The sequence below is a fragment of the Dermacentor andersoni genome, chromosome 6 (genome assembly GCF_023375885.2).
Source record: "Dermacentor andersoni chromosome 6, qqDerAnde1_hic_scaffold, whole genome shotgun sequence".
NCBI lineage: Eukaryota > Metazoa > Arthropoda > Arachnida > Ixodida > Ixodidae > Dermacentor > Dermacentor andersoni.
This window is the reverse complement of record NC_092819.1, coordinates 41,242,584-41,266,741: the sequence shown is the minus strand read 5'-3', so window position 1 is coordinate 41,266,741 and position 24,158 is coordinate 41,242,584. Positions and strand designations below refer to the sequence as shown.

The 24,158-nt window shown below is 47.8% G+C and overlaps 1 protein-coding gene and 1 long non-coding RNA gene across 2 annotated transcripts; one reads left to right on the top strand and one right to left on the bottom strand.

Annotated features, from left to right (window-relative positions):
- Positions 1-6,074: 6,074 nt before the first annotated feature.
- LOC126522104 (uncharacterized) lies at positions 6,075-15,787 on the bottom strand. Its single transcript, XM_072288919.1, has 4 exons — positions 15,755-15,787; positions 13,924-14,271; positions 9,986-10,264; positions 6,075-6,925 (listed from the first exon to the last, which is right to left on the bottom strand). Exons 1-4 carry the CDS (start codon positions 15,785-15,787, stop codon positions 6,500-6,502), a joined length of 1,086 nt encoding a protein of 361 aa, XP_072145020.1. The 3' UTR covers positions 6,075-6,499.
- Positions 15,788-19,728: 3,941 nt separating this feature from the next.
- Positions 19,729-24,158, top strand: LOC140218733 (uncharacterized). Its single transcript, XR_011894907.1, has 3 exons — positions 19,729-19,850; positions 21,757-21,893; positions 23,858-24,158. It is a non-coding gene; the product is annotated as an uncharacterized lncRNA (long non-coding RNA).

Genomic DNA, 24,158 nt, shown 5'->3' with positions numbered 1-24,158 from the left:
TTCAAAAAGCGAGAAAATGTGTAATATTTGTCTTCGTGGTTTGACAGACTTAGGAACTGCGGTCTAAGGTTGCACATAGAGAAGAACATACGTTTCAACTCGGGTGCGGCGGAGCATGTGTACGCACACGACAACATTTACAACCACTCAATTTTTAATATAAGGGACAGCTAGGCTAGCTTTAGACAGGGTCATGAAAGGCCTAACTAGGCATGGTATGACGGACAGCAACATCGCTCAAAGCGTGCTGTACACCTACCTTCCTTGGAAGGACAGTGACGCATGCAGGGAGGCAGAGAATGTCCCATACCCGGAATACACCGGGATGAGTGCCCCACTTCTTGATGAAGCCTTCTCCGTGTCAGAGGTTAGACACGTCCTCTTTGACCTCAATAGCAAGTTTCCTCCAGGACCAAATGGCACCAGCACCACAAACGAACTTCTCAAGAACTTGGATGACAAGGCAATAGAGATTTTAACAAATGAGATCAACCGAGTCTGAGAGTCGGGTCAAATCCCCGATGAATGGAGGGCGGCCAAGCCGGGAAAGCCTAACAGTATGGAAAACCTCCGGCCCATCTCGCTCACTTCATGACTTTGCAAAGTCATGGAGCATGTAGTTCATAATCGCATATCAAGTCACATTGAGCGACATTGCCTCTTTCCTCACAACTTGATTGGATTTCGACTTTCCCTCTCCGCACAGGATGCGATGCTCCTATTGAAGAAATCGATCTTCGATAACCGCACTAGAGACGTGATGGGTGTTCTGGCCCTAGACTTGGCTAAAGCCTTTGACAAAGTCAAACACGAACACATCCTAGGTGAAATATCCCGGCTCAATCTTAGCAGTAGATTCTTTAACTTTACTAAATCCCTCCTTGGTGAACGCATGGCGTTCATCAGAGTTGGGACGGTTACCTAAGGGCCTTTCCCTCTAGGTTGTCTCGGCACACCCGAGGGATCGGTGCTGTCAACCCTGCTCTTTAATATCGCTATGAACAGGCTCTCCGAGAGGTTGGCTAGCATCCCAGATGTCCGGCATGTCACCTATGCGGATATCACCATCTGGGTCTCCGGAGGGTCGCTAGCCAGATTAGAGGAAAGCTTACAAGAAGCTGTTGACATCACAGAGGATTTCCTCGCTAGCACGGGGCTGACGCTCTCTCCCACAAAGTCAGAGCTACTTCTGTACAGGAAAGTGAGACAAGGAGGCAAGACTAAAGGGTGAGCGCCACTGGACTCTCTTCCTATTCAGATACAAACTAAAGTGGGTACCTGCATACCCAGAGTTGATTCTGTTAAAATCTTAGGCTAACTTTTAATTCAAAAGGGTATAATAGAGAAGCTCTGAGTCGTCTAACAGGACAGGCAAACAGTTTTCTAAAACTCATTGCTAGGGTAGCTAGCCGAAGGAAAGGATTGGAGGAGGACAATCTCATCCGGGCCTTTCAGGCGTTCTGCCTAAGTCACGTATCTTACACTGCACCTTATTTAGAATGGACACGAGCTGAAAAAGCGAACCTTGACTCTCTCATTCGAACGGGACTTAAAAGGGACATTGGACTACCCTACCACAGACTGCTAGCACGGAAAAGCTGCTGGCCCTGGGAATCCACAATACTGTTGATACTGTTGATGAGATTATTGAAGCATATTGCATAGCCAAAATTACTCGACTCTCTGCCACTAAACTTGACCTTAAAATCCTGACGGAGGCAGGCATTGAGCCCCGGTATAGCCTCAAACCCACTAAACCTCTCAGCAAAGATACCAGGTCTCACTTCGTAACAGGCCTGTACCCCGTAACATTCATCCTGTGTATAACGTGGGCCGGAGGAATGCATGAGCAAGGGCAATCCTACAAATTTACATCAACGCAAGCTAGATGCGCTTTTCGTCGACGCAGCACAGTCTCCCACAGGGGAAAGTCTCCATAACAGTGTTGGACGTAAAAGAAAAATTATTAACACAGCTTCTGTAAGGGTCAAGACGTCCCATGTGGCGGAGGAGGCTGCTATCGCTTTAGCTATTAATAGTCGCAATAAGCCAGCCTTTATATACTCGGACTCACGCTCGGCCATGCGCTCCTTCTCGTCCGAATTGGTAGCGGAAACAACAGGTACGATCATTCGGGATCAGGACTTCACTATCAAAAGTCAAGAGCAGGAATATCGCCACATTTCGTGTTTCCCTGCCCACTTAAGGAGCATCACTGGACCGAATGGGATTAAACCGAATGAGGCTGCCCATAGGTCTGCGCGTGACCTCTTGAACCGCGCAGCCGAACCTGGGGCCTCAGAAATTCCAATAGATCTAGGAAAAGACCCGCACCATATCACGCAATATCAGCAATATCACGAGATTACCACTCATTATAAGCTTAGCCGTAGAACCTTCCCCATACCACACCCCAAGCTTGATATGGCCGAGGCCTCTGCGCTTAGAATGCTATAGACTAGGTCTTACCCTACTCCTCGCTTAATGCACTTAATTGATCAGGAAAACTCACAGGAATGCCGCAAGTGCTGATACGAATATTGTAATTTTGAACACATGCTTTGGCTGTACCCAGCCTTAGAGGCATCTTCACTTCAAACAATGGATCGACTCCTGGGAATTCGCGCTCAACTGTCCAGAACATCTACAACTCCAAGCCGTCCAGAAGGCCCGTGATGTTGCTGTGGGTCTTGGCCTGCCAGTCCCGTCATGAGTAAAGCCATCCGCTCATCCCGGTTTCCGTCGGAGGTGAACACTTCAGGACCTCAATAAAGTTCTTGTCCTGTCATGTCATTTCGAACTTTTGAGTATGATGATGATGATGATGAACTTCTGTAAAAAAAAAGGTACTAACCTGCTCTGGGGGATTGACCCACACTAAGGTAGAATTATGATAACAACAACAACAAAAAAGATAAATCAGATTAAAAATCATCACAATTCAGACAATTTAATACCAACGCGTAATACAGTAGTCAAACTTGAATGTAATGAAGTATTATGTATACACGATTTTCTTCCCTTTTTTCCACCGTTTTACGTTTTGTGCAACATTTTACTTGAGCTCTCTCTTCCATGATCTGGCGTTTTGCATGACTTCCAAATTTATTATCGTTTGAAGCAGTACAGTTTGGCCGCAACCATGGGTAAATTTGCAACACACCATTCGCAAGTCTAGTAGAAGCATCCAGCAGAGGATATAGGATGCTGTAGCATCCTAGAGCAGTTGTTATAGGATGACGTCTCTCCTGCTATTTTCTGTCACGTTCTCTTAATTATTTTTCGGAATTCCTTTATAATCCCTCATCAAACACCTCTCTTAGATTTTCTCCCAGATTTTGTTCTTTATAGACAATCATTCTACTTTTCATTGTTTGGACAATCTACCACTTGGATACAGGTTTCGAAAATCAAAGTATACACTGCGGGCGTGAGCAGAACAATTGCGCATTAACGTAGTCCTGCGTCCCGCCTGGTCCTCAGTTGCGAGTTACTCTATGGCAGACACGTTGTTTCTAAAACAGCCAAGAGATCGTTAGCAGTAACAATTTTAGGTCAATTTTAATTCAGCGAGGAGATTTTAAAGAAAGCATGCCAACCCAACCGAACTTTTGATTCCAAAACATGTTGGAATCGTGACGCGAATTCAGTGAAGCGGATCGACTAACGGCGATGCGTACAATTGCACTTACTTGCATTCAATGCAACGTGTAGTCTCATGTAATGCTTATGGGCTCAAGTAAGGCCGTGGGCCTGCTTGGCCTTCTCCGCCCAGTCCACCAGTTCAAGCTGTCGGTCGACGTCCCCGTAACTGAGCCAGGCTGTCCAGTCAGTTCAACTTCATTTAATAAATTTGTAAACCTTGTCACACCACAACGTTACCACCACAACGTTAGTCTCATGCAATGCTCATGTTTATGCAGTACATCGCTCAGAAGCTATGCCGAAACGCAAATTTCAAATCAGGCGGACGCCTGGTGTAAGACGTCTATACTCAGCGATGTTGCGAGTGCGAAGGCGATGTCTGACACCTTTCGGGTGGAGAATGGCGATAACAGTTGCCAGCACAAAAATATGGCACGTGTCTGGTGGTGGTCGTAAACTTTATTGAAAAGGGGAAGGGGAAAGGGGGACGTGGCTGAGGGATTGGGCTCAAGTAAGGCCCTGGGCCTGCTTGGCCTTCTCCGCCGAGTCCACCAGTTCAAGCTGTCGGTCGACGTCCCCGTAACTGAGCCAGGCTGTTCAGTCAGTTCAACTTCATTTAATAAATTTGTAAACCTTGTCACACCCTTTCTAGAGGATTAACCATGAGTGAGCAGATATTAGTGGGATATAACAAATGGGTGGTAACAAAAGTGGCGAATTGGTTATGTGTCTTAACGTGGGGCAGCGCGAAACAACAGAGGCAAAAAAAAAAGAGAGAAACTCGGAGATAAACAAGGATAAGATCGAAGCAACCTTCGTGGACGCAGCTGCATATAGAGACGGCAAGGCTTCTGTGGTTTCCGTCGTGGACATGCTGGGCAAAGTCATCAACTGTGCTTCCGTCCGGTCGACGAACCCCGAGGTGGCCGAGCAAGTCACCATTGCACTCGCCATGCAAGACGGTCGGAGAGAAAGGGTGTATAGCGATTCTAAAGTGGCCGTCAGGGCATTCCGGAAAGGCAGGATAGCCCGGCAGGTAATTCAAATTCTGAAAGGCGCCAAACACGGCGACACCTCCATACACTCCATACTGTGGTTCCCTGCCCACGTCGGGGCGATCGAGGGTGTTCCTCTGAACATTAACGAGTCTGCCCACGAGGCTGCGCGTGGCTTTACCGACCGCGCTGCCCTCGGATCGGGCGACTCTCTGCCCGGACACAGAGACGCTGCTATCACGCACAATGAACTTAATAATTCTTTTACTTAGAAGGGTTTTCCCGCCGCCTCACTCCAAGCTAAGCAGGCCGCAGGCGGTCACGCTCACACTCTTGCAAACGAACTCCTGTCAGTCCGGCGTCCCTTAACAGCATATATCCCGAGATTTATCCGAATTGTTCTTGCGTGGCCTGTGGTGAGGTTGCTACTTTGCCTCATATACTCTGGGAGTGTGGGTCGCTGGGCCCTAAATTCACCAAGGAAGAGTGGGACTCGCTCCTGCGAAGTCCCGTCTTTGAGGACCAAATTCTGGCCGTCCAGCGCGCCCGCGATCGGGCCGGCAGACTAGATCTGTCAGTCCCGTCGTGGGATTAGCCGGGTGAGCGTTTTATCGTGTTTTGCTGGACCGAATACAAGTTCACTCACTCGCTCGCTCGCTCGCTCGCTCGCTCGCTCGCTCGCTCGCTCACTCACTCACTCACTCACTCACTCACTCACTCACTCACTCACTCACTCACTCACTCACTCACTCACTCACTCACTCACTCACTCACTCACTCACTCACTCACTCACTCACTCACTCACTCACTCACTCACTCACTCACTCACTCACTCTATAAAGTTCCAAACACCTCGGCTTTGTACACAATCAGCCACAAAAGTTTATGGTCCACAGGGTCTCGGAAACGTTCAATTTCCGAGCAGCCTGGAACAGTAGCCAGTAAAAACGTACATCCCAATGTCGTTCGCATATATTATAGTTGAGGCTGTAAATGCGAATACCGGTCTGCGCTGTGAGGTTGCGGAGATATTGCAGATGCCGCGGTCCGTAAAATTTCGTGGTCCACTGCACGTTACTGCCTCCGAAGACGACCTGCACAGAGCTGCTGCTTTTCCGGTCATATTCGATGAAAATTGATAGCAACCCTTGATGGAATAAAGCTGTACACCCCTTGAACGTGGCAAACGAATGCGCACCTCTTTAAAGACGGCATTTTCACTAGCGCTTTGCCAAGAATTTTCAAAGAACGCATATGCAGCATATCGCAACCAAATTTCGGCAAGCGCTGTGAACATATCTTTTTGTCCAGCTCTGCTTGCGGAAAAAGCTTGCTAAGTCGCGTTCTGGTCAGCCATCCTCGAGCAACAATCAAGTTTAGTTTTCTCTGCGGACTACCCGAACGAATAAGAGCAAATCCGTTGATCACGTGTGTACATGTAGCAGATCCCCATTAACTGCATTTTATTTTCCCGCGTGATTAAACGTCAGCATCCAGTCCCAGCATCAAGCTGAGGCTGCTGGAACGACGAGTAAGCGCTCGCTTTCGTTGCTTGGGCAACGATACTCCGCGCCTGCCCAGTGTATTGGGACTTCTGGTGCCGTAGCGTTGTTAGCGTGGCTCTGCGTGGGGAAAGGCGAAGTACTTGTCATCGATGAGGTGTCTTGTCTGATGTCATTTTCTCCCTCCTACGTCGACGCGGAACCGCCGTGGGTCAAAAGGATCAAAGCAGGCACACGCAGCCGAGCACACTCAAGCTGTCAAAGCTGTAGTCGTTCGTGACACTCGACTGATGATTACGGACCGCATAGACTCCTCTTCCTGTCATCGACGCGAGTGATTCGTTGCCGCGCTCGGTCTAGCCGATGTCGTCAGTCGAGTGCAGGCTGAGTCTCGAGGGTCTCCGGTAGGACTGGTTCTTCTTGTACTCCTGGCACGGCTGCTGTCCCGAGGGCAGCGACTGACCGCCCTGCTGGCCGACTGCGCCACCTGCGCCGCTGCTGCCGTGTATGACGGTGATGGGCACGACCCGCTCGTTCTCGACCAGCGGCGGGTCCTTCATGGGCACGTCTACCGTGAGGAAGCCGTCCTCGGTGAGGGAGCACGAGACGCGGTCGCAGTCCGCGCCGTCCGGCAGCAGGTATCGGCGCGTGAACTCTTTGACGACGATGCCCTTGCGGCCGCGGTCCTCGGTGCGCACGGCCTGGATGACGGCGTGCTTTCCACACGTCTTCACCGTCAGGTCCTCGGGGTTGAACTGCCGCACGTCGAGCACCACCTTGAACTGCGCGAGGGTCGAGAGGCGGGAGCGATCGGTGCTTGCGCGACGCGCCGCAGGCGTTACTGTGCACTTCCGGCCGAAAACATTCCGCGAACGGCACATATCCGAGCGCACAGCGCCGATATATCGCAAGCACGCGCCACGCATTTTCGAAAGGCTTCTCGGGAAAACCGGCTTGTTGCTGAAGTTGTTTATTCAGTCGGAATACACCGTTACACTTTCACACTTATATCAACGAGGACAAGCGGGGAGGATATAGTTGTATTCTGTACATCGAATAGATTTTGATTACGTTACCAGCCCTATAGATTGGAAAGTTTCAATACCTGGAAGACTTCTGGTTAATGTCTTTAACAACACAAGTTTAGGCTATAAATATATAGAACTCTCCAGGTGGCACCAGTTTTGTTGTATAGCTAGAATGTTTGACAAAGGAATTTTACTGTTCGACACATAGGACATGCATGTTATATCTCAATGCACCAAGAACATGCGCCTGTAGTATACCATGAGACAAAATTCTTTTTTCTTGGCTAACTTGGCTGTCAAAAACGCGCGACCGGGAGTTTTCTGGGGGTCATGAACGCGCTGCTGCCACAGCGTGAATATTACAAAACGTCCGCTTTTCCGACATGTTTGATTCAGTGTAGTGCAGGAAAGTATGGACAAACGTGGCCTCATCGCCACTCATGCGTAGGTGCTCGGTATACATGCATGATTGCGCACTTTTCTAACTGTGGTCTAGCAGCTGAACTTTCGGAGTAAGCGGGTAATCGGGCAGGTGACAATGATGCGCGCTTTAGCAAATTTCGCCCTCGAATAAGAAAGAAACGCATTATATTCAAAATAGTTTTAGGCTGTACTGGTTGGTTTATGTTCAACATGGCGAATTGCGCAGGCAATGGGAGTAGTGACACGAACGTGCATCTGTCCTGCACGTCCCATCGTCTGCACTGTTCACCGTGTCGAGCTACTCAGCCGGGGCTTTCCCAGCGTCTCATTCCCCATCGGTCACTTTCAGCACGGTTTGACTGCTTGAGCCACTGCCATAAAGGATGTACACTGATGCAGTGCATCTTCCTTGAGCAGGGTTTGTACCTCTCGCGTAGGAAAAAAATTAAGAATAATAAATAGCACGGAAGAAATTAAAATGATTTTGCATATACTGTGGTTAAGTCCGGTGCAGCGAGAGCGATCATACAACCCTGCAGGACTCCAGTTTTTCAGGAACGCAACAGATCGCTTTCGTCGACCCTTCTTCCGTGGACGCTCAGTTTGTTCTTAGCCTCAGTCACCGTCCCTCATATTTTGCCACCATGTATATACTGGATGTTTCAGCTAACTTTAGCCAAAATTTAAGAATATGGCGGTGCACTCTAAGACGATGCGACCAAATGCATGTTGCTCACTTTTGTATGTAGTGTGTCACGCAATTTTTTTGTATTTTGCTTGGTTAGATAATTAGTAAAGATTAATTAAACAACTTCTGAAGCAACGAAGTTAGGCAAAAATTCCGATTGGAATGTTGAACGATTTGTAGTGTTTTTCAGCTTACTGTGGATGCCCGCGAAATAAAAAAAAAAAAATACCCGCTTGCGCGCCGTGATTGCAGCGCTCCCAAACTGTCCGCGTACAAACGAACATAGCCTCTAGCAGGGCGTACTGCCGCTTAAAAGACGACAGGGCAGTGACTAAGGCGTTGGCTGTGCGATGTACGCCGGCTATGTGCTTCCTTCATGGCGGTTCATGATAGCGATAAGCACACGGAGCGGCAGCACACCCGGCTAAATGCAATGTTCGTTTGTGCTCGGAACGCTTGGAGCAGCGCAGTTACGATGCGCAAGCGGCCATGTCACGTGTTTTTTTTTTTCGCGGGTATCCGCAGTAAGCTGAAGAACACTAATAGTTAACAGATAGAAAGTTAGAAACTGTCTAATCGTACGTTTTGCAAAGCGCTGTGCAACTTTTTAATTGAATTTTTTTTTTGCCTAAGTTTGTTGCTTCAGAAGTTGGTTAATTAATCTTGACTAAATATCTAATTAAGCAAAATAGAAGATATAGCGTGGCACACTACATACAAAAGTTAGGAACACGTATTTGGTCACGTCGTCATTTTTTTTAAACTCTGGCTAAAATTAGCTGAAACATCCTGTATAGCGGCGCGCAACGGCGTTTCTTAATTTCTTTTCTTCTAATTTTATTGTTGAGGGTGAAGAGGTGCCTCAAACGTGCACGGCTCTCCAGCACATACAGCACGGACTCGTCCGCGGTGGGTTATGTTAAAGGATTATAACTTGCTCATAACATCACCCGATTCCTGTGTAAGCCAGCCTTGCCTTCCATTGAGTACCACATCGCGCAACAATCCTGCCTGCTCGCGGTCCTCACGTTTTCGCATTCTTTCCACCGTGGGCGGTGCTAGGATTTCTCCATTACGGGGGGCCAAACACGATTATTCTTTCATTATTCATGATCTTTCCGTAGGTCGTTGCGTCGCCCTCAATTCTACTTAAATTGAGGACGACGCAGCGAGCTATGGAAAGAAGAATGACGGATGTAACGTTAAGGGATAAGAAGAGAGCAGATTGGGTGAGGGAACAAACGCGAGTTAATGACATCTTAGTTGAAATCAAGACAAAGAAGTGGGCATCGGCAGGGCATGTAATGAGCAGGGAAGATAACCGGTGGTCATTAGAGGTTACGGACTGGATTCCAAGAGGATGGAAGCGTAGCAGGGGGCGGCAGAAAGTTGGGTGGACGGATGAGATTAAGAAGCTTGCAGGGACATGGCCACAATAAGAACAAGATCGGGGTAGTTGGATAATTATCGGAAAGGCCTTGCCCTGCAGTTGGCGTAGCCAGCCTGCTGCTGCTGCTGATGATGATGATGATTCACCGGCACTCAAAGGTGGTGGAACGGGAAGGATGAGGGTTGGCAGGAGGAAATATTGGGGGAAGGGGAGGCTGAGCGGTCGGCGTGTACCCTCCCTACGCTCCTTTAGTGCCGCCTCTACTTGCATCTCTCGTTTTTCTTTTTTCTTTTCCTCTCCCGTACGTGCTCACCTGTGTGGAGGACGGGTGAGACTGGCAGAGCTTGTCCCCCGCCGGCGATGGGGGCGGCGACACCGACGCGCAGCGGTAGTCGTCCGACGTCACGAACCTGTGGCTGCTGCCGTAGCGACCCCGGTTGGTGCTCCTGGGCCGGCGCCGATTGGCGTTGCGGCAGTGGGGGTACGGCTGGTGCGGCTCGAGGTCGTCGAAGCTGCGCGCCGCGCCCACCAGCCGCTTGTGGTTCTCCCGCGAGCCGTCGCGACAGCACTGGCTGCACCGGCACCGGTGCCGCTGCGTCGGTCGTGTGAAAAAAAAAATAAGAAGAGAAATGCAGATCCGACGCACGTGTCTCGAAGCTAAGCGAAGCGAAGCTTTCGTGGGCGCCGTTGATTTGAGCGATATAAAACTGATCGTGTTCCGCACCGCGAGTTTTATGCAGCATGCCGATTAACCGCCTGCCTGGTTACAAGACCCGCGGCACGTGCGAGATCGACTTTACGGTCTCCGGTATTGGCCCACTTTTCGTTACACCCCCCTCAACTGTGGCATCGGCCCACTTTCAACGGCAAAAGCGCGAACGGGCAGACGGGCCATATTCCCTGTAGCGGGGAAAAAAAAAAAAAAGGCGTAGAAAGCTTCATTGCAATAAGGGAACGGTGCGTTTTCAGGCGTATACTTGTTGATCGATGATGTTTAGGAGCAGTTTGGTATTTCATTGCGTAAGACCATAGAGAAGTGAGGTGGCCACCGGCTCATCTGTGCGGATATAGTACAGATGATTACACACACACATATATATATATATATATATATATATATATATATATATATATATATATATATATATATATATATATATATATATATATACATATATATATATATATATATATATATAAGCCGATTTGGGGTACTGTCCTCAGAGAAAGTGACTTATTCGGCAAAGCAGAAGCAGTAGTATAATGGCCACGGTTAGCAGAGTCAAGGAAAATTCGCAAACGAAGCTTGCCTTTCAATGCAATTTACAGGAGAGTTGGTATCAGGGGCCAAATTCACAAAGCTTTTTCGATCGTAAGAGCTATGTGCCATTGGCCTTCTGGCTTCACTAATCATATGTCCAACGTCGCGACTGGCTGGCACCTGCTCTTACGAACAGTTATAACATAACACTTTTTTTCAACAGTAGCGGCAGCTCCATGGCTATGGCGTAAGCGTGTGGTAGGCAATGCTATGGCACAAGGTCGTGGGTTCGATCCGCGCCGCGAAGGCCGCACGCCGACAGAGGGTGAAACGCAAAGAAAATGCTTGCTCACTGTGCATTGCGTACAGGTCAAAATTGAATCTGGAGTCCACCACTACAGAGTGCCTCATAATCAGATCGTTGTTTCGGCACGTAAAAGTCCAGAATTTAGTTAATTGTCATTTTCGTAAATACTGTCCCGGAATTGTAGTAGGATACAAAGTTCCTTTATGTTATGCTCCTTCCTTGCCATGTACAGGCTGGTTTTCGTCGAACGATGGACTTAGATGCAAAGGTGAGTTAGTTGGTAAGTGACAATAATAATAAAAAAAAAAGAACAGTGCGCAAACGCAACAAGCGTCCCTGTCTTCTGTCGCATTCCGTTTCCGCGCAATTATTCTCGCAACATCAGATATACCTGTTTACATACACATCAAATCTTATAACATATAGTTTTTTTTCATGCTATCAGTTTTCGGGCAGTTTATTTTTATTTCTCTCTCTCTCTTTCTCTCTTTTTTGCGATGTCAGGCGCCGCGGAACCATCACGAACGAACAAATGCGTATACGGGGGGGAGTCGCACGTGAAAAGTCACACGCATTAAAATCTGGCCATCACTCTCGCGCACTGGGAGATTTGTGTGTGGTTGTGCCAGTTCATGAGCAGGCTCCCGTAGCGGATGACTTCAAAGCGTAAAAGGGGGTAAAGCCCAACACAATCCCCGCCCTTGCAGCCAAGAGGCCAACTTGGCATCTTGGCTCCACAGTCACCGTAGTCCTCCATAAAGAAAGCAACAAAATCCCATAAAGAAAAGCGTTAGGCAGGGAGATACGATCTCTCCAACGCTATTCACAGCGTGTTTACAGGAAGTATTCCGAGGCCTGGTTTGGGAAGAATTGGGGTAATTGTTAATGGAGAGTACCTTAGTAACTTGCGATTCGCTGATGATATTGCCTTGCTTAGTAACTCAGGGTACTAACCGCAATGCATGCTGACTGACCTGGACAGGCAAAGCAGAGGGGTGGGTCTAAAAATAATCTGCAGAAAACTCAAGTAATGTTTAACAGTCTCGGAAGAGAACAGCAGTTTACGATAGGTAGCGAGGCACTGGAAGTGGTAAGGGAATATATCTACTTAGGACAGGTAGTGACCGCGGATCCGGATCATGAGGCTGAAATAATCAGAAGAATAAGAATGGGCTGGGGTGCATTTGGCAGACATTCTCAGATCATGAACAGCAGGTTGCCATTATCTCTCAAGAGGAAAGTGTTTAACAGCTATGTCTTACCAGTGCTCATGTACGGGGCAGAAACGTGGAGGCTTACGAAAAGGGTTCTACTTAAATTGAGGACGACGCAACGAGCTATGGAAAGAATTATGGGTGTAACGTTAAGGGATAAGAAGAGAGCAGATTAGGCGAGGGAACAAACGCGAGTTAATGACATCTTAGTTAAAAGCAAGAAAAAGAAATGGGCATGGGCAGGGCATGTAGTGAGGAGGGAAGATAACGGGTGGTCATTAAGGGTTATGGACTGGATTCCAAGAGAAGGGAAGCATAGCAGGGGGCGGCAGAAAGTTAGGTGGACGGATGAGATTAATAAGTTTGCAGGGACAACATGGCCACAATTAGCACATGACCGGGGTAGTTGGAGAAGTATGGGAGAGGCCTGTGCCCTGCAGTGGGCGTAACCAGGCTGATGATGATGGTCTACGCGTATACGTATATAGGGTGTCCCAGCTGACTGTTAGCCAAGCTCCTCAATTAACAATATATATATATATATATATATATATATATATATATATATATATACATATATATATATATATATATACATATATTGTTGGGCATGTCAGATGCATTGTGTCTATTGGCTTATCTGCTTAACGGCAGATGGAGCAAGCGATGGCCAGATGGTTCATCAGCGCTGTTTTGTTTGCTCCAACTGACCTGCACGCGAACAAGCAACCCTGCAGCCGCCATAGGAACTTCATAAAAGAGCTACAGGCAGTGTCCTATGACCTGCGGCACGTTACGCGCCCCACCCCTCCCGCTTTTTTCGCCGGACAGCCTGCACATAGTAGGGGCAGTGGCCAAGCGGTGTCTGTGCCAGGTTAGGTTAGGTTACTTTCTTCACAATTTCGGCCATTCAGTCCACGTTTATACCATTTCTTAACAATTTCAGTTGCTTCAATTTTGTAACAATATGCCGGCAGGATAGACACGCGTTCGTACCCAGCTATAAGGGCGCAACTGCGGGCAACTTATTCTCGTCAGCGCTTTACTCCCCCAGCTGCCGTTAACAACCGATTAAGCGCGGCCACACCGTGATGCAATGTTCAAGTTGCTGAAATGCAGTGGCCCCAAGCAGCGCTACCTTTTTTTGTCTTGCTGCTGCGCCATGCCCAGCGGGCAAGATATAAGTGGCCGCAGTAGTCGCGTTCGGGAAAAATAAACACGTGAGTTCGTTACTACTAGGCGTGCTTGTCCTGTATCTTCGGTGGCTGCGCTTCGCGGGCCAACGTGGTTCACATTCACTGAGCCATACGCAATCGTAGCAGACTTCTTAAGCCGATTTTACGAATGCTTCACGCTGCCTATCGTTTACCTTTCCCTCGTTCGCCCGCCGGCCGTTAGGACTAGCCTGGGGGCCGGCGTGCCGGCACCGTAGCCACCGTAGCGCTACACACACACGTGACAACAATTACCTGCGACGAGCGGCGGCCGAGCTGGGCCGGACCGCCGTCTTGCCGCGAGCAACTGGAGCCGCTGGGAGGCCCCTTTCGCCACACGGTCGCCAGCTCGCCGGCGGGGCTGTTGCAGCGGCGACTGGCGAAGGGCTGCGGGCCACTGCCGCGGGCGGGCACGGTTGAGGACGAGCAGCCGGAGGTGCCGGCCTCCGTGCTCCAGACGCGACCTGGGGCTGGCGTGCTGCTCCTGCTGCTGCTGCACGACGGGCCGGCGACGCGCGCTCCTTCTCCCAGCCACGCGAGGCCACGGCCAGCGCGAGCCTCTTCTTCCTCTTCTCCTGTATGTGTATACAAGATGGCGCATACCTAACAGAAAGGGCAACTCGCCGCGGTGGACGTTGGCATTGCGCTACTGAGCCCGAGGACGTGGGATCAGATCCCATGGGGCGAAATGCAATAAACACCCGTGTACCGTTGATTTTTTGCACGTTAAACAACCCTGGATGGTCAAAGTTAATCCAGAGCCCTGCGCTACGGTGTTCCTCGTAATGATATCACTCGTTTTGGCCCGTTATAAAGCCGAAGAATCATTACTATTTTTTTTATGTAACAGAAGTGCATGAATTACGGCTTGATTTGTGAATGGTGGGCGTAACCTACTTTTCTGTCAGAATGAGGCAGTCGATCGACCCGTGCCCGAAGATGTTCCGGTGGGTCGTTGGCCATGACAATAAACCGAGTAGATAAGTTGGCTGAGTCATCCGAGCATTACTTGCATTCCTGCGCTGCATCGCGGCGTTTTCTCGTGGCTGTGATGTATGTAGAGGTCAGGACACTTTTTTGTTAGAACGCGCTCCTGCACGACCAAAGCAGCTGCCAGAACATGAAGCTACCAGCCGGGCAAGAAAATACATCTCGTAAATGTTAGCCGCGCATGCTCACTGCTACAGCATAGTTGGTTTCGCACCGCGTGTTATCGCTAATGTCACCAGAGCGCAGTCCATAGAATACGGCTTGCATGTTCTAGACAAACGTCGTGACCGACGTACGTCGTACGAGATACTCGTGAGGGCTAACGATGCGGATAGGGGGCAGGACGTGTGGTTCGAATTAGGCACTATATAAGCCGATACAAGATTACAAGACGTCAGTGAGTACCTGTGCAGTCGATAGAGCCCATGTAGAAGAAACGGACACCGCAGCGCGGGAAGTATATAGCGCTAAGAAAGTTTCGGTTTATTGAATCAATGCTTGGTTAGCTCAAACGTCTGCTGTCCGGGTTGCTGACAAGTCAGCATGGACAGGTTGGTGGTAATAAAGGCGTGCTCTTCCTTTCTCTTCGCTTATTTGCTTTAAAATTTTCGTCTATTCAACATAATGCTTTGAAGCTTGTTTTTCTTTCCAACATATGTAGCTGCGATTCTTCGCGTGTTTATGCGAGAGGTTTACGCGAGTCGCGATGAATTCTCCGCACGGGGTGTGCGCCAGTAAACAAGAAGAATCACCAACACCGTATGTCATCTCTTCCACTCTAACATTATTAAGGTAGTTTTCATTTTCCGCTTGCGTGTCCGTTTTGATTGCTTTCTGTTGCTTGTATAACGTCTGTAATCTTTATTACAAAGTCAGTTAGCTGGAAGATGAGGTTCTCTCGTGTTGCTTTTGCGGCGAACCAAGGAGAGGAGATGCATAATTTGTTTAGGAAGTGGCAGATAAGTCACCATGATGATGACTCTTATAGACTGCTACACTAAGATGGGATAAAGGCAAGGGAAGAGAATGAAGGTTATGAGCATGGTGACGGTGTGGACAGAAGGAATGTATAAGTATAGTCTGTCAGATTTCTCACAGAGTGGCCGATACCTCCCCCCTTCCCACCCATCGTAGATGCAAATACGCCATTTATACATTAGGTAACAAAACTTTGACCACATTCGCTTTGTTTTTGCTACGATAGTATGTCATCAATGTCAGCCATCTCATTTTCTATGCTTTCGGCCCCTCCTGAAACCCAGTTCTCGGCCCATACCGCATAGTGGGTCGCTCCAATTCAGTAAAGTCCAATCAGCCGACCTCTCAGCCGCCATCCACTGTGCGCACTTGCTGTTGATTAGGATAAAGGAACACCACCTAAACGCGACGATGACGGTGCCTGACGTCATGAGTAGCCTTCGCAATTTTGTACAGGTGAGACTGTCGACACATTTCCGGGGGGGGGGGGGGGGGGGGGGTGCCATAGGTCGGTCAGAGATATACTAGAGGTTGGATTGCGCAACATTTTTACGAGACACACAGAAGAGGCACACACCACAGAGCACAGAGATATACACTCCACAAAACCAGCCTGGGTTTGTGGGCTGGCCCCGCCCAAAAGGGTACCCTTGAAAGAAGCCGATTATTAGCGAAGGAAACAGGGAGCAACATTACAAAGCTTTTCGTTCGAGAGTTCTACTTACCAGTGACCGGCCATCTTCACTTATATGTCCAACGCCACGATTGGCTGACACTGCTCTTACACACATTTATAGTGCAAGAATATTTTTGTGAATAGTTGCCTCGGACACCAAACGTTCAAGGTTGAATTTATAGCTCAAGCCGACGCAGCTGTGACTTTAATTTGAGTTCACAGATTTCGTAGCATTTCTCGCGTATTTTGGCCGTTTCAGGTTAAAGAAATGTTTCGAAGAGGTACCGGATTGCGTCTGCTTTCTTTCGAGCGTAGTTAAAACTTGTCTATCGATGAACGATCGGAGACTTCCGAGTGAAGGCTGTCAGAATCCATAGCGTCAAGGAGAGATGATGCGGGAATGCTATAAGATGGCGTCGCCACCCGTCTTTGGTGTTCGCTTCTCTTCCGGCTTATCAATCTTCTAGTGGCGTCAAAACTAACCTTTACAACATTTCAGTCCCGTAATCGGCCACCTTAGGATATAACTTCAGGTGTCTCTCCTAAGTGCCTATTATATATCTGGGTGCCTTGATCTCTCCAACAACTACTAAAGCAGTTGGATTCGTGTCAAGTGCACATGCCTTTGGCATATCAAGCTTCCACTGTGTTAAGAGTGACCTAATTTTTTTTTAAATTCTGGCCATTATCCGCAAGGTATATATGTAGTAAAAAAGTTAACAAAAGATCATCAAATAAACGTATGAAGCAATGTGTGATGCTAGCATTGCAGCAATGATTGAGCGCATTTGTTGTCCATTATCCAACCGGTCTAGTCCTCTGTAACATTTGGCTTTAGTTTGGCCTCCTCCCCGAGAACCTTGGGCTTAATATCCTGAGTACCAGGGAACAGCCACACAAGATGATGAATTAATATTGCCAAAGTGTAACCAGTCAGCCTCGGTTACCTCAATATGCCTCTCTAGCGTTCTTTTAATGTCGACGTGTCTTTCATTCTCCACCCAATACTATAGAGGTCGTTGGCTCGGGTCAAGTGGTCAGACCTACCCTTCCTGGCCCTGGCCTTCATGGGACTTGCCGTGCTGCTAGTGCGGCCGTTCCACATCGCCGGCCCTCTTTCCCTCGGCATCGTCGTGTTCCTTGCACGTGTCTGGTGGTACTGACGCACATACATCAGTACGGCGCGAGTGAAGCCGAGGTGACAGCCACCTGCTTGTGCACTACTCTTCAGGAACGCCAAAGAAATGACGGTTGCGGATTTGAGACCACCGTGAAACGTGCGTGCGCTGTCTACCTGTAATGTGCGCTGTCTACCTGTAACTCCAATGCTTGTGCTGGCTATACTTCGTTTATGAGTTCGAAAAGGGGTAAAAAGAAAAGATAAGCTTGAGCGAGGGGAGTGCAACATCATTGTAGCGAAGTCAACTGCATGGATGGCGATTATAAGCAGCCTCCAGTTGACAGCGGGGAGTGCGGCCAACTGACGATCGCCCTGTACCAGTGTACTGCTGTAGCAAACGCTTTGAGTTGAACTATCTTGTGTTACTGACCCTTCAATCGTTCCTTACACCCGGTGTACTATATTAAGAGGCTACAGGCCAGTCCAACTTGAATATCATACAACTACTCGCGGAAATCCGATCTGGGAATGGCTATCGCAAAGGCGGCCATCTCGTTATCACGACAATCGATTTGACGAGTGGCAGGAACTCCAATGGTATACAATTAGAAACCGCTCTTACGTAAAAAAAAAGAACTTTGCTATTACGGGTCCCCAAAAATTATCCCGTGTCTATCTGCATTCAGCGCGCACACATTGCACGCTTAGTAGATATGGCGTTGGGCTGCTAAGCACGAGGTCGCGGGATCGAATCCCGACCACGGCACGTTAATGAACCCCAGGTGGTCGAAATTTCCGGAGTCCCCACTACGGCGTGCCTCATAATCAGAAAGTCGTTTTGGCACGTAAAATTCCATAACATAATTTCAATTATTAAGCACATATATACTTCTGCCAGCGCCAGCTATTGCTCTGAGGTGATCGCTGCGTGTGTCACTATTCACAGTACGAGTGGGCGAGAGCACATGCGCTTGCCCTGGGTTTCTTTACGCCTGAGGCGCAGGATAGAAATGGGCAATTTTATAGCCTATGATAATGTACGTGACTGCGGCGTGAAGTGTGCACGCACGCATTGCACGGAAACAGTGCGCTGTGGAGCCCTCATCATCATCTACCTACTTCACCATACCACCACCCTCCTTCCTTTTCACGTACCATCTCTTCTGTGGCTTCCCCGAATCCCTCCACAAGCGTGGCGTAGCAGGTGAGAGGCACTTCACTCAAGCCGACCTCTTCGCCTCTCTGCTAATAAATTTATCTCTCTCTCTCTCTCTCTCTCTACCCGCTTTACGAAAGCTTCAATTCATGTAGATTCCAAGATGTGCGTTGGCTCTGCATATTCTTTTTCTTAAGAAAAAACAAAACAAGAAACTACAATATAGAAGTTTTCTATCCATACACTATATACAGAGTGACGCTATAAAGTTTGTTCGAATACACGCCGTCGCCGCTGTGAAGGCACCTCAGGGCGTTCCCAGCGCTTAGAGATTGTTTTAGATATTTAAAGTGAAATTGCTGTGATACTTAGCCTCTACCCTCCCGCCCCCATCTCTCTCTCCCCGCTTACTTTGTGAAGACAGCATACTGGCCAAGTAAATTGTGTTGGTCAAGGAGACAGTGTAATCTAAGGTGCCGAAGTTGTGAGCCGATCCTGACACGAGTGTACAGTCCGAGTCCTCGCAAGTGATTTAATGTAGTTTTTAACGCGGGCTCATCCCAGCGGTGGAACGTCACAGCACCCACACGCCTCATGTAGCATCAACCGAAATAGCTAATTAATAAGTGTCCCCAGCGGCATATCTCAGTCGGTCTACACCGAGAAACTATCACTTGAATTGGTTAATTCATCTTCCGATCGGGCTTATGTGTAATTCTTCGAGGCGCTTTTGGTTATTCCTCCACTGTAGTTGTTGTTTTTGTTGTCGAGAGTCTCTGTGGCGCATTCCTACAGCGGGTGATGGGCCGTGAATTAAGCGAAACCGACAAAGAGAAAGGGAATCACTATTTAGAAATTGCCGCGCACAGATAAAGATTCGTGTGCAAGAAAAATCAGTTATGTATTATATTAGAAGAAGAGAGAAAGGAAAAATTTGGGACGAGCCATGATTTAACACAACTATTCATAATTTTTCATTCAGAACGACTGTTCAGGAAAAACATACCCCGTACTCGCATTTTATTTATTTATCGTTAATATAATTTCTAAATTAATCCCCATAGTACGTTCATGAAATCCGCCGGACTCTTGGCCAGTCGCCCTGAGAGGGTACAGGCGCCACTTCCTTTAAGGTTATCATTCTTATCATCACCACGACAATCGTCGAGGCCACAACAACAGTAGTATCGGTGAAGTCTGGGGCTCACAACGGCAACAAAGTAACAATGCCGGCACCTGTCACCCTGACTGTTGATGTAACGGTGAGTGCATTTCTGTCGATGGTCGCCCACAAAATAGCATCTCTTCACTTGTGCTCAGTATCACCACCCTGTCAGCCCCCATTTTCCACCATGCATCGTCACTGGTGTAAATGAAACTGCTTTGATTGATTTGATTAAAAGGGGCAACTATCGCAGAGACTGGCCTTAACCAACAATGCCTTACAGCACGTTTCTAACAATACCGTGTGTTCACGATGACCTAGGGAGGGGTTAAAGAAACCATGATGCGCACATGGCTTTCAGATTTGTGCCATCTTAACATTTGTGAAGCCTTACCACACTCTCTTCTTTAAAGCACTGAAAATTTGTTTCGCGTTCTATAGTGGAGCGCACCATTACATTTTAGGCGGAAATGGGCTAAACAACACGACGTTTTTATTGTCAGTTGTAGCCTTTCAGCTTCGTTTAGATTCATTTGATTTGATTTGTTGAATTCTTCAGTTCTTTATACAGAAAACCAAAATGCTGGGGAATAAAGGCGCTGGCCTGCACCTAAGGCCGCATGTCATTGACCGCATATAGTGGACTCGAAAGTATAAATTATGCAATATGTTCATGCTAAATATTTACAGAGCTGTGAACTTCCACTTCGTGCTCGGTCGGTTCTTCCCAGCTAATTACAAATACAATTACACTCTCAATAATGGTTTTGTTTAATGAGTTATTTGAAATCATGTTCTTTTAAATGAAATAAATTCCTCCCGAACCATGCGTGACGCTTACTTAAAGAAAGCACTTCCACATGTGTGTTGATAAATACATAAATAAATCGAGTGGCACATCGACGGGGCTTTAGAAGAAAAACTACAATTTGCTTGAGCCCATTTATCCAGGAATCAGTTCACGTCAGCGTAAATTTGAGAAAAACGTTAAAACGCCAGTTAAAAACGCAAGGCCGTCCAGTCACGTCGCTCGGGGATTAGGTCACTCTACTCCATACAGTCATGGATGCGGCGAAATCGCTAAGTTATCTATCGCGCCATAACCGTGCGGTTGACGAAACGGGCGTTAATCGATGCAGAAGCATCGCGGTGACGCGATGGTTTCGTCCTCTGCTGCATAAACTCGCTACAAAGCTACATGACGAGCAACTGCGTACCCGGTACCGTTTCGGCCAGGATGCTCCTAAAACCATGTGTTCCGAAACCATAGCATCGGACACTGGACCGCATCCATCACTGCAGCAACAAAGAAACGCCGCGATCCCAGAGATTCGGATTAGACAAAAAGAATCCGAGGAAGGTGAGAGACGAAGTGATGGAAAGTTACCGAACATGGTGTGTCTCAGGCTGTGGCCAATGTTGTAGCTGCAAGATGACGTTTGCGACGCAAAAGCACACCAGTCAGCTCCGTATTCGCCACTGCGTTAGTGGGCTACCGAGATACCCGCTGACTCTCTTCTTATAATCATGCGCAACTGGTTGATCTCTCCAGCAGACATGCTGCCACATTCTGCGAAAATTATGGAGGCTATAGACATATCGCACTAGAGCCGAGCGTGGTACACCTTATCAGTTAGTAGACTGAAGATTTATAAAAGGACAGTTGCGTTTCTGTATTGCTAGTTTGCTATACAGTCCTGCGTGCGCTCCACGTTCCCCGAGGCTGGTTTCAACACGCTTGGCTTCCGAACTTCGTGACCGAGGTGGTACCATGGCTGCACAGTTTCTCGTCATCCTAGTTACGTAGCAAGTTTACGCGGACTTGCCTTTGTCAGGGATCTGACGAGTAGAAGTTTCTCATGTCCAAATGTTGGCTGAGGTTTCCCTTGCTCGGTCACAGTTGGCAAAATATAAGAGGTCATTTAAAGCATGTCAATCTTTTTTTGCCAAGGGAATCTCCTTGACCACCGCAAGGAGCATGGCGTTGTCTCCTTTCCACACAGAGCAGCAGCTTCCCTCTCCTGGTACTCGTCATCTCGGTACCAACAGCGCTGTATCATCTGCCACTGTACACCGCTGTTCCTGTTGTGTGCACGATGGTCACGACCCTTTTGGACATCCAGGTTCACTAACCGATGAGGTGCGCCACGCTCGGCTCATGTTCAATATGCTTAGCCTCCCTAAATTATTAAAAGCTGTTAAGCGCGAACGAAGTGGAGAAAAAAAAAAATGACTTGCGCGCGTTTACGTCACTAAGCTAGACGTGGGCTGAAGGAGAGAGAGAGAGAAACATTTATATCCAATAACCCCTAGTCTGGGTCATCCGTTGTAGACGAATCGCTCGGTCCTCCAGTCGCGTGAAGGACGGCTTCGGTCTCGACTACGGAATAATTTTTATCACCTAATTTTGTCACTTTACCGTAAATGTAAGTCTCAGTATTTGGCTGCATTAAAAAAAGATCTGTCCAAATCGCTGTACTGGCACCGCAAGTCCATGGAAATGGGACGCATGAGCGTGTGCTCTGGGGCACTGCGGCAGTCGCCGAACCACCACAGCAAGCAAAAAAATAAATACGAATCAGTGACGAGTGACAACTTTGGACTTTCCAATTAAAGTATCGAAATATTTGCTTTGAAGCGCATCGATTCAGCACCCTAGACAGAAGTGTGGACGACTGTACTAGGAGTCTCACGTAATTTTGTCTCGCATTGCTTGAGAGCATTTTGAAAACGCGCACGTAAAAGTGATTGCTTTGGCGACTGGCCTTCTTTATAAGGTTCACGGCTGCTATAACGCAAAGCTTGCAGTTTAGCCATTTTTACAGAAGTGCAATGAAAGAAAGTTATTTTCTGAGACGTATTTTGTAACCTTCCGTTTCATTTTCCTCTCTTTTTTTTTTGGTATCCGCCATTGAATCGAACGACGCCGTGCTGCCTTTATCGCCGGAGTCGGTTGACTGCGCAACAGATCATAAGACAAGAAACATGTAAAATGAAATGGATCGGCACAAAAAACTGCCCTTGTACGTCGTATTTTGCGCCGACATAATGAGTGCAGAAATACTGAGGGTGGTCAGAGGTTAATTGTTTGAAGAACGCTTTTAAGACGAAAGCCTTAGCTCTCTGTTTCAAGGTCGCGTAGTGAGGTACGGAAAATATCACGTGACCGAAGGAGTGCCAGAAGCGAGCCGAAGCATATCCAGCCATGTATAAGAAATGATTAATGAATAGTGAAGTTAATTAATGATTGACTAGTGATTGGATAAACGTGTACTAACGTGGATCAAGGTGGATTAGGGTGGATTAACGTAGATGAATGTGATTATAGTGGATTAAAGTGGGTGAAGGAAGACCAAAGTGAAATGTGGTGGATTAAGATGTATTAAGATGGATTAGGGTGGATTAAGGTTAATCAAATGGATTAAGGATGATTAGGGCGGTTGAAGGTGCCTTGGGGTCGATTAAGGCAGATGAAGGAGCATTGAAGTGGATTATGGAAAATAAGACGGATTAGGGTAGATTAGGGTGAATTACAGAACGCCTTACAAGGCTTTCGCCTTTACGTCTCTTAGGCGATAGCTAAGGACACCTGGGACTTTTGTGTTGTTGCTGAACAAAGTCAAAATTGAATTGTGGGTGTTTACATGCAAATACCACGATCTGATTGTGAAGCACGCCGTAGTGGAGGACTGAGGAGTTATTTTTACCACGTGGCGCTCTTTGACGCGCATCAAATGCACGGCACACGGGCGTTTCATATTGTCTTGCTGTCTTTGCCGTTAGAATAAGAAATTAGGAATGGAAATGGTAGTACGGCAAAACTCAATTTCTGCTGCACATTTCCCGCTATAGTAAGCACCAATTGTGTGTGTTGACCGAGAAATTATAATCGGTTCGGCCTTATACATTACTTTCACGGTTTCGTTCCACAATCAAAGCAGTACGTCGGACGTATGTCCATTCAGCAGTACGCATGTCCATTCATGATATTGAATGGACATAGCTTTTATATGTAAATTGATGAAGTTTTTTCTAATGGTTTAGTCGCTCAGTCTAGCACAAAAAGTCTACTTTTCTGCGCGCTGCTCTTTCATCGCAAGTCAGGGTGGACCAGAAGCAACTGGCCGGGACGTCCTCGCTGGAGCCAGAGCCACTTCGATGTGCACCGTTGGAAACGACCGCAATGCCACCCACCCACGCACAGCGGAAAGCTTGGCTTCGCAGTCATCGTACGGCACATGCAAGGGAACGGCCGCTTCTGAAGACTTGCACCGTCAATTTGCCGTGAACCCGCTTTTTTGAAGGCTACAGGGAGATCACAACTATGTAAAATTTGGAATTTAATAAAAAGATTCCGTTCGAGAATGTGACTTAGACGAAAAGGTTTCTTCCACGCGCGCGTACG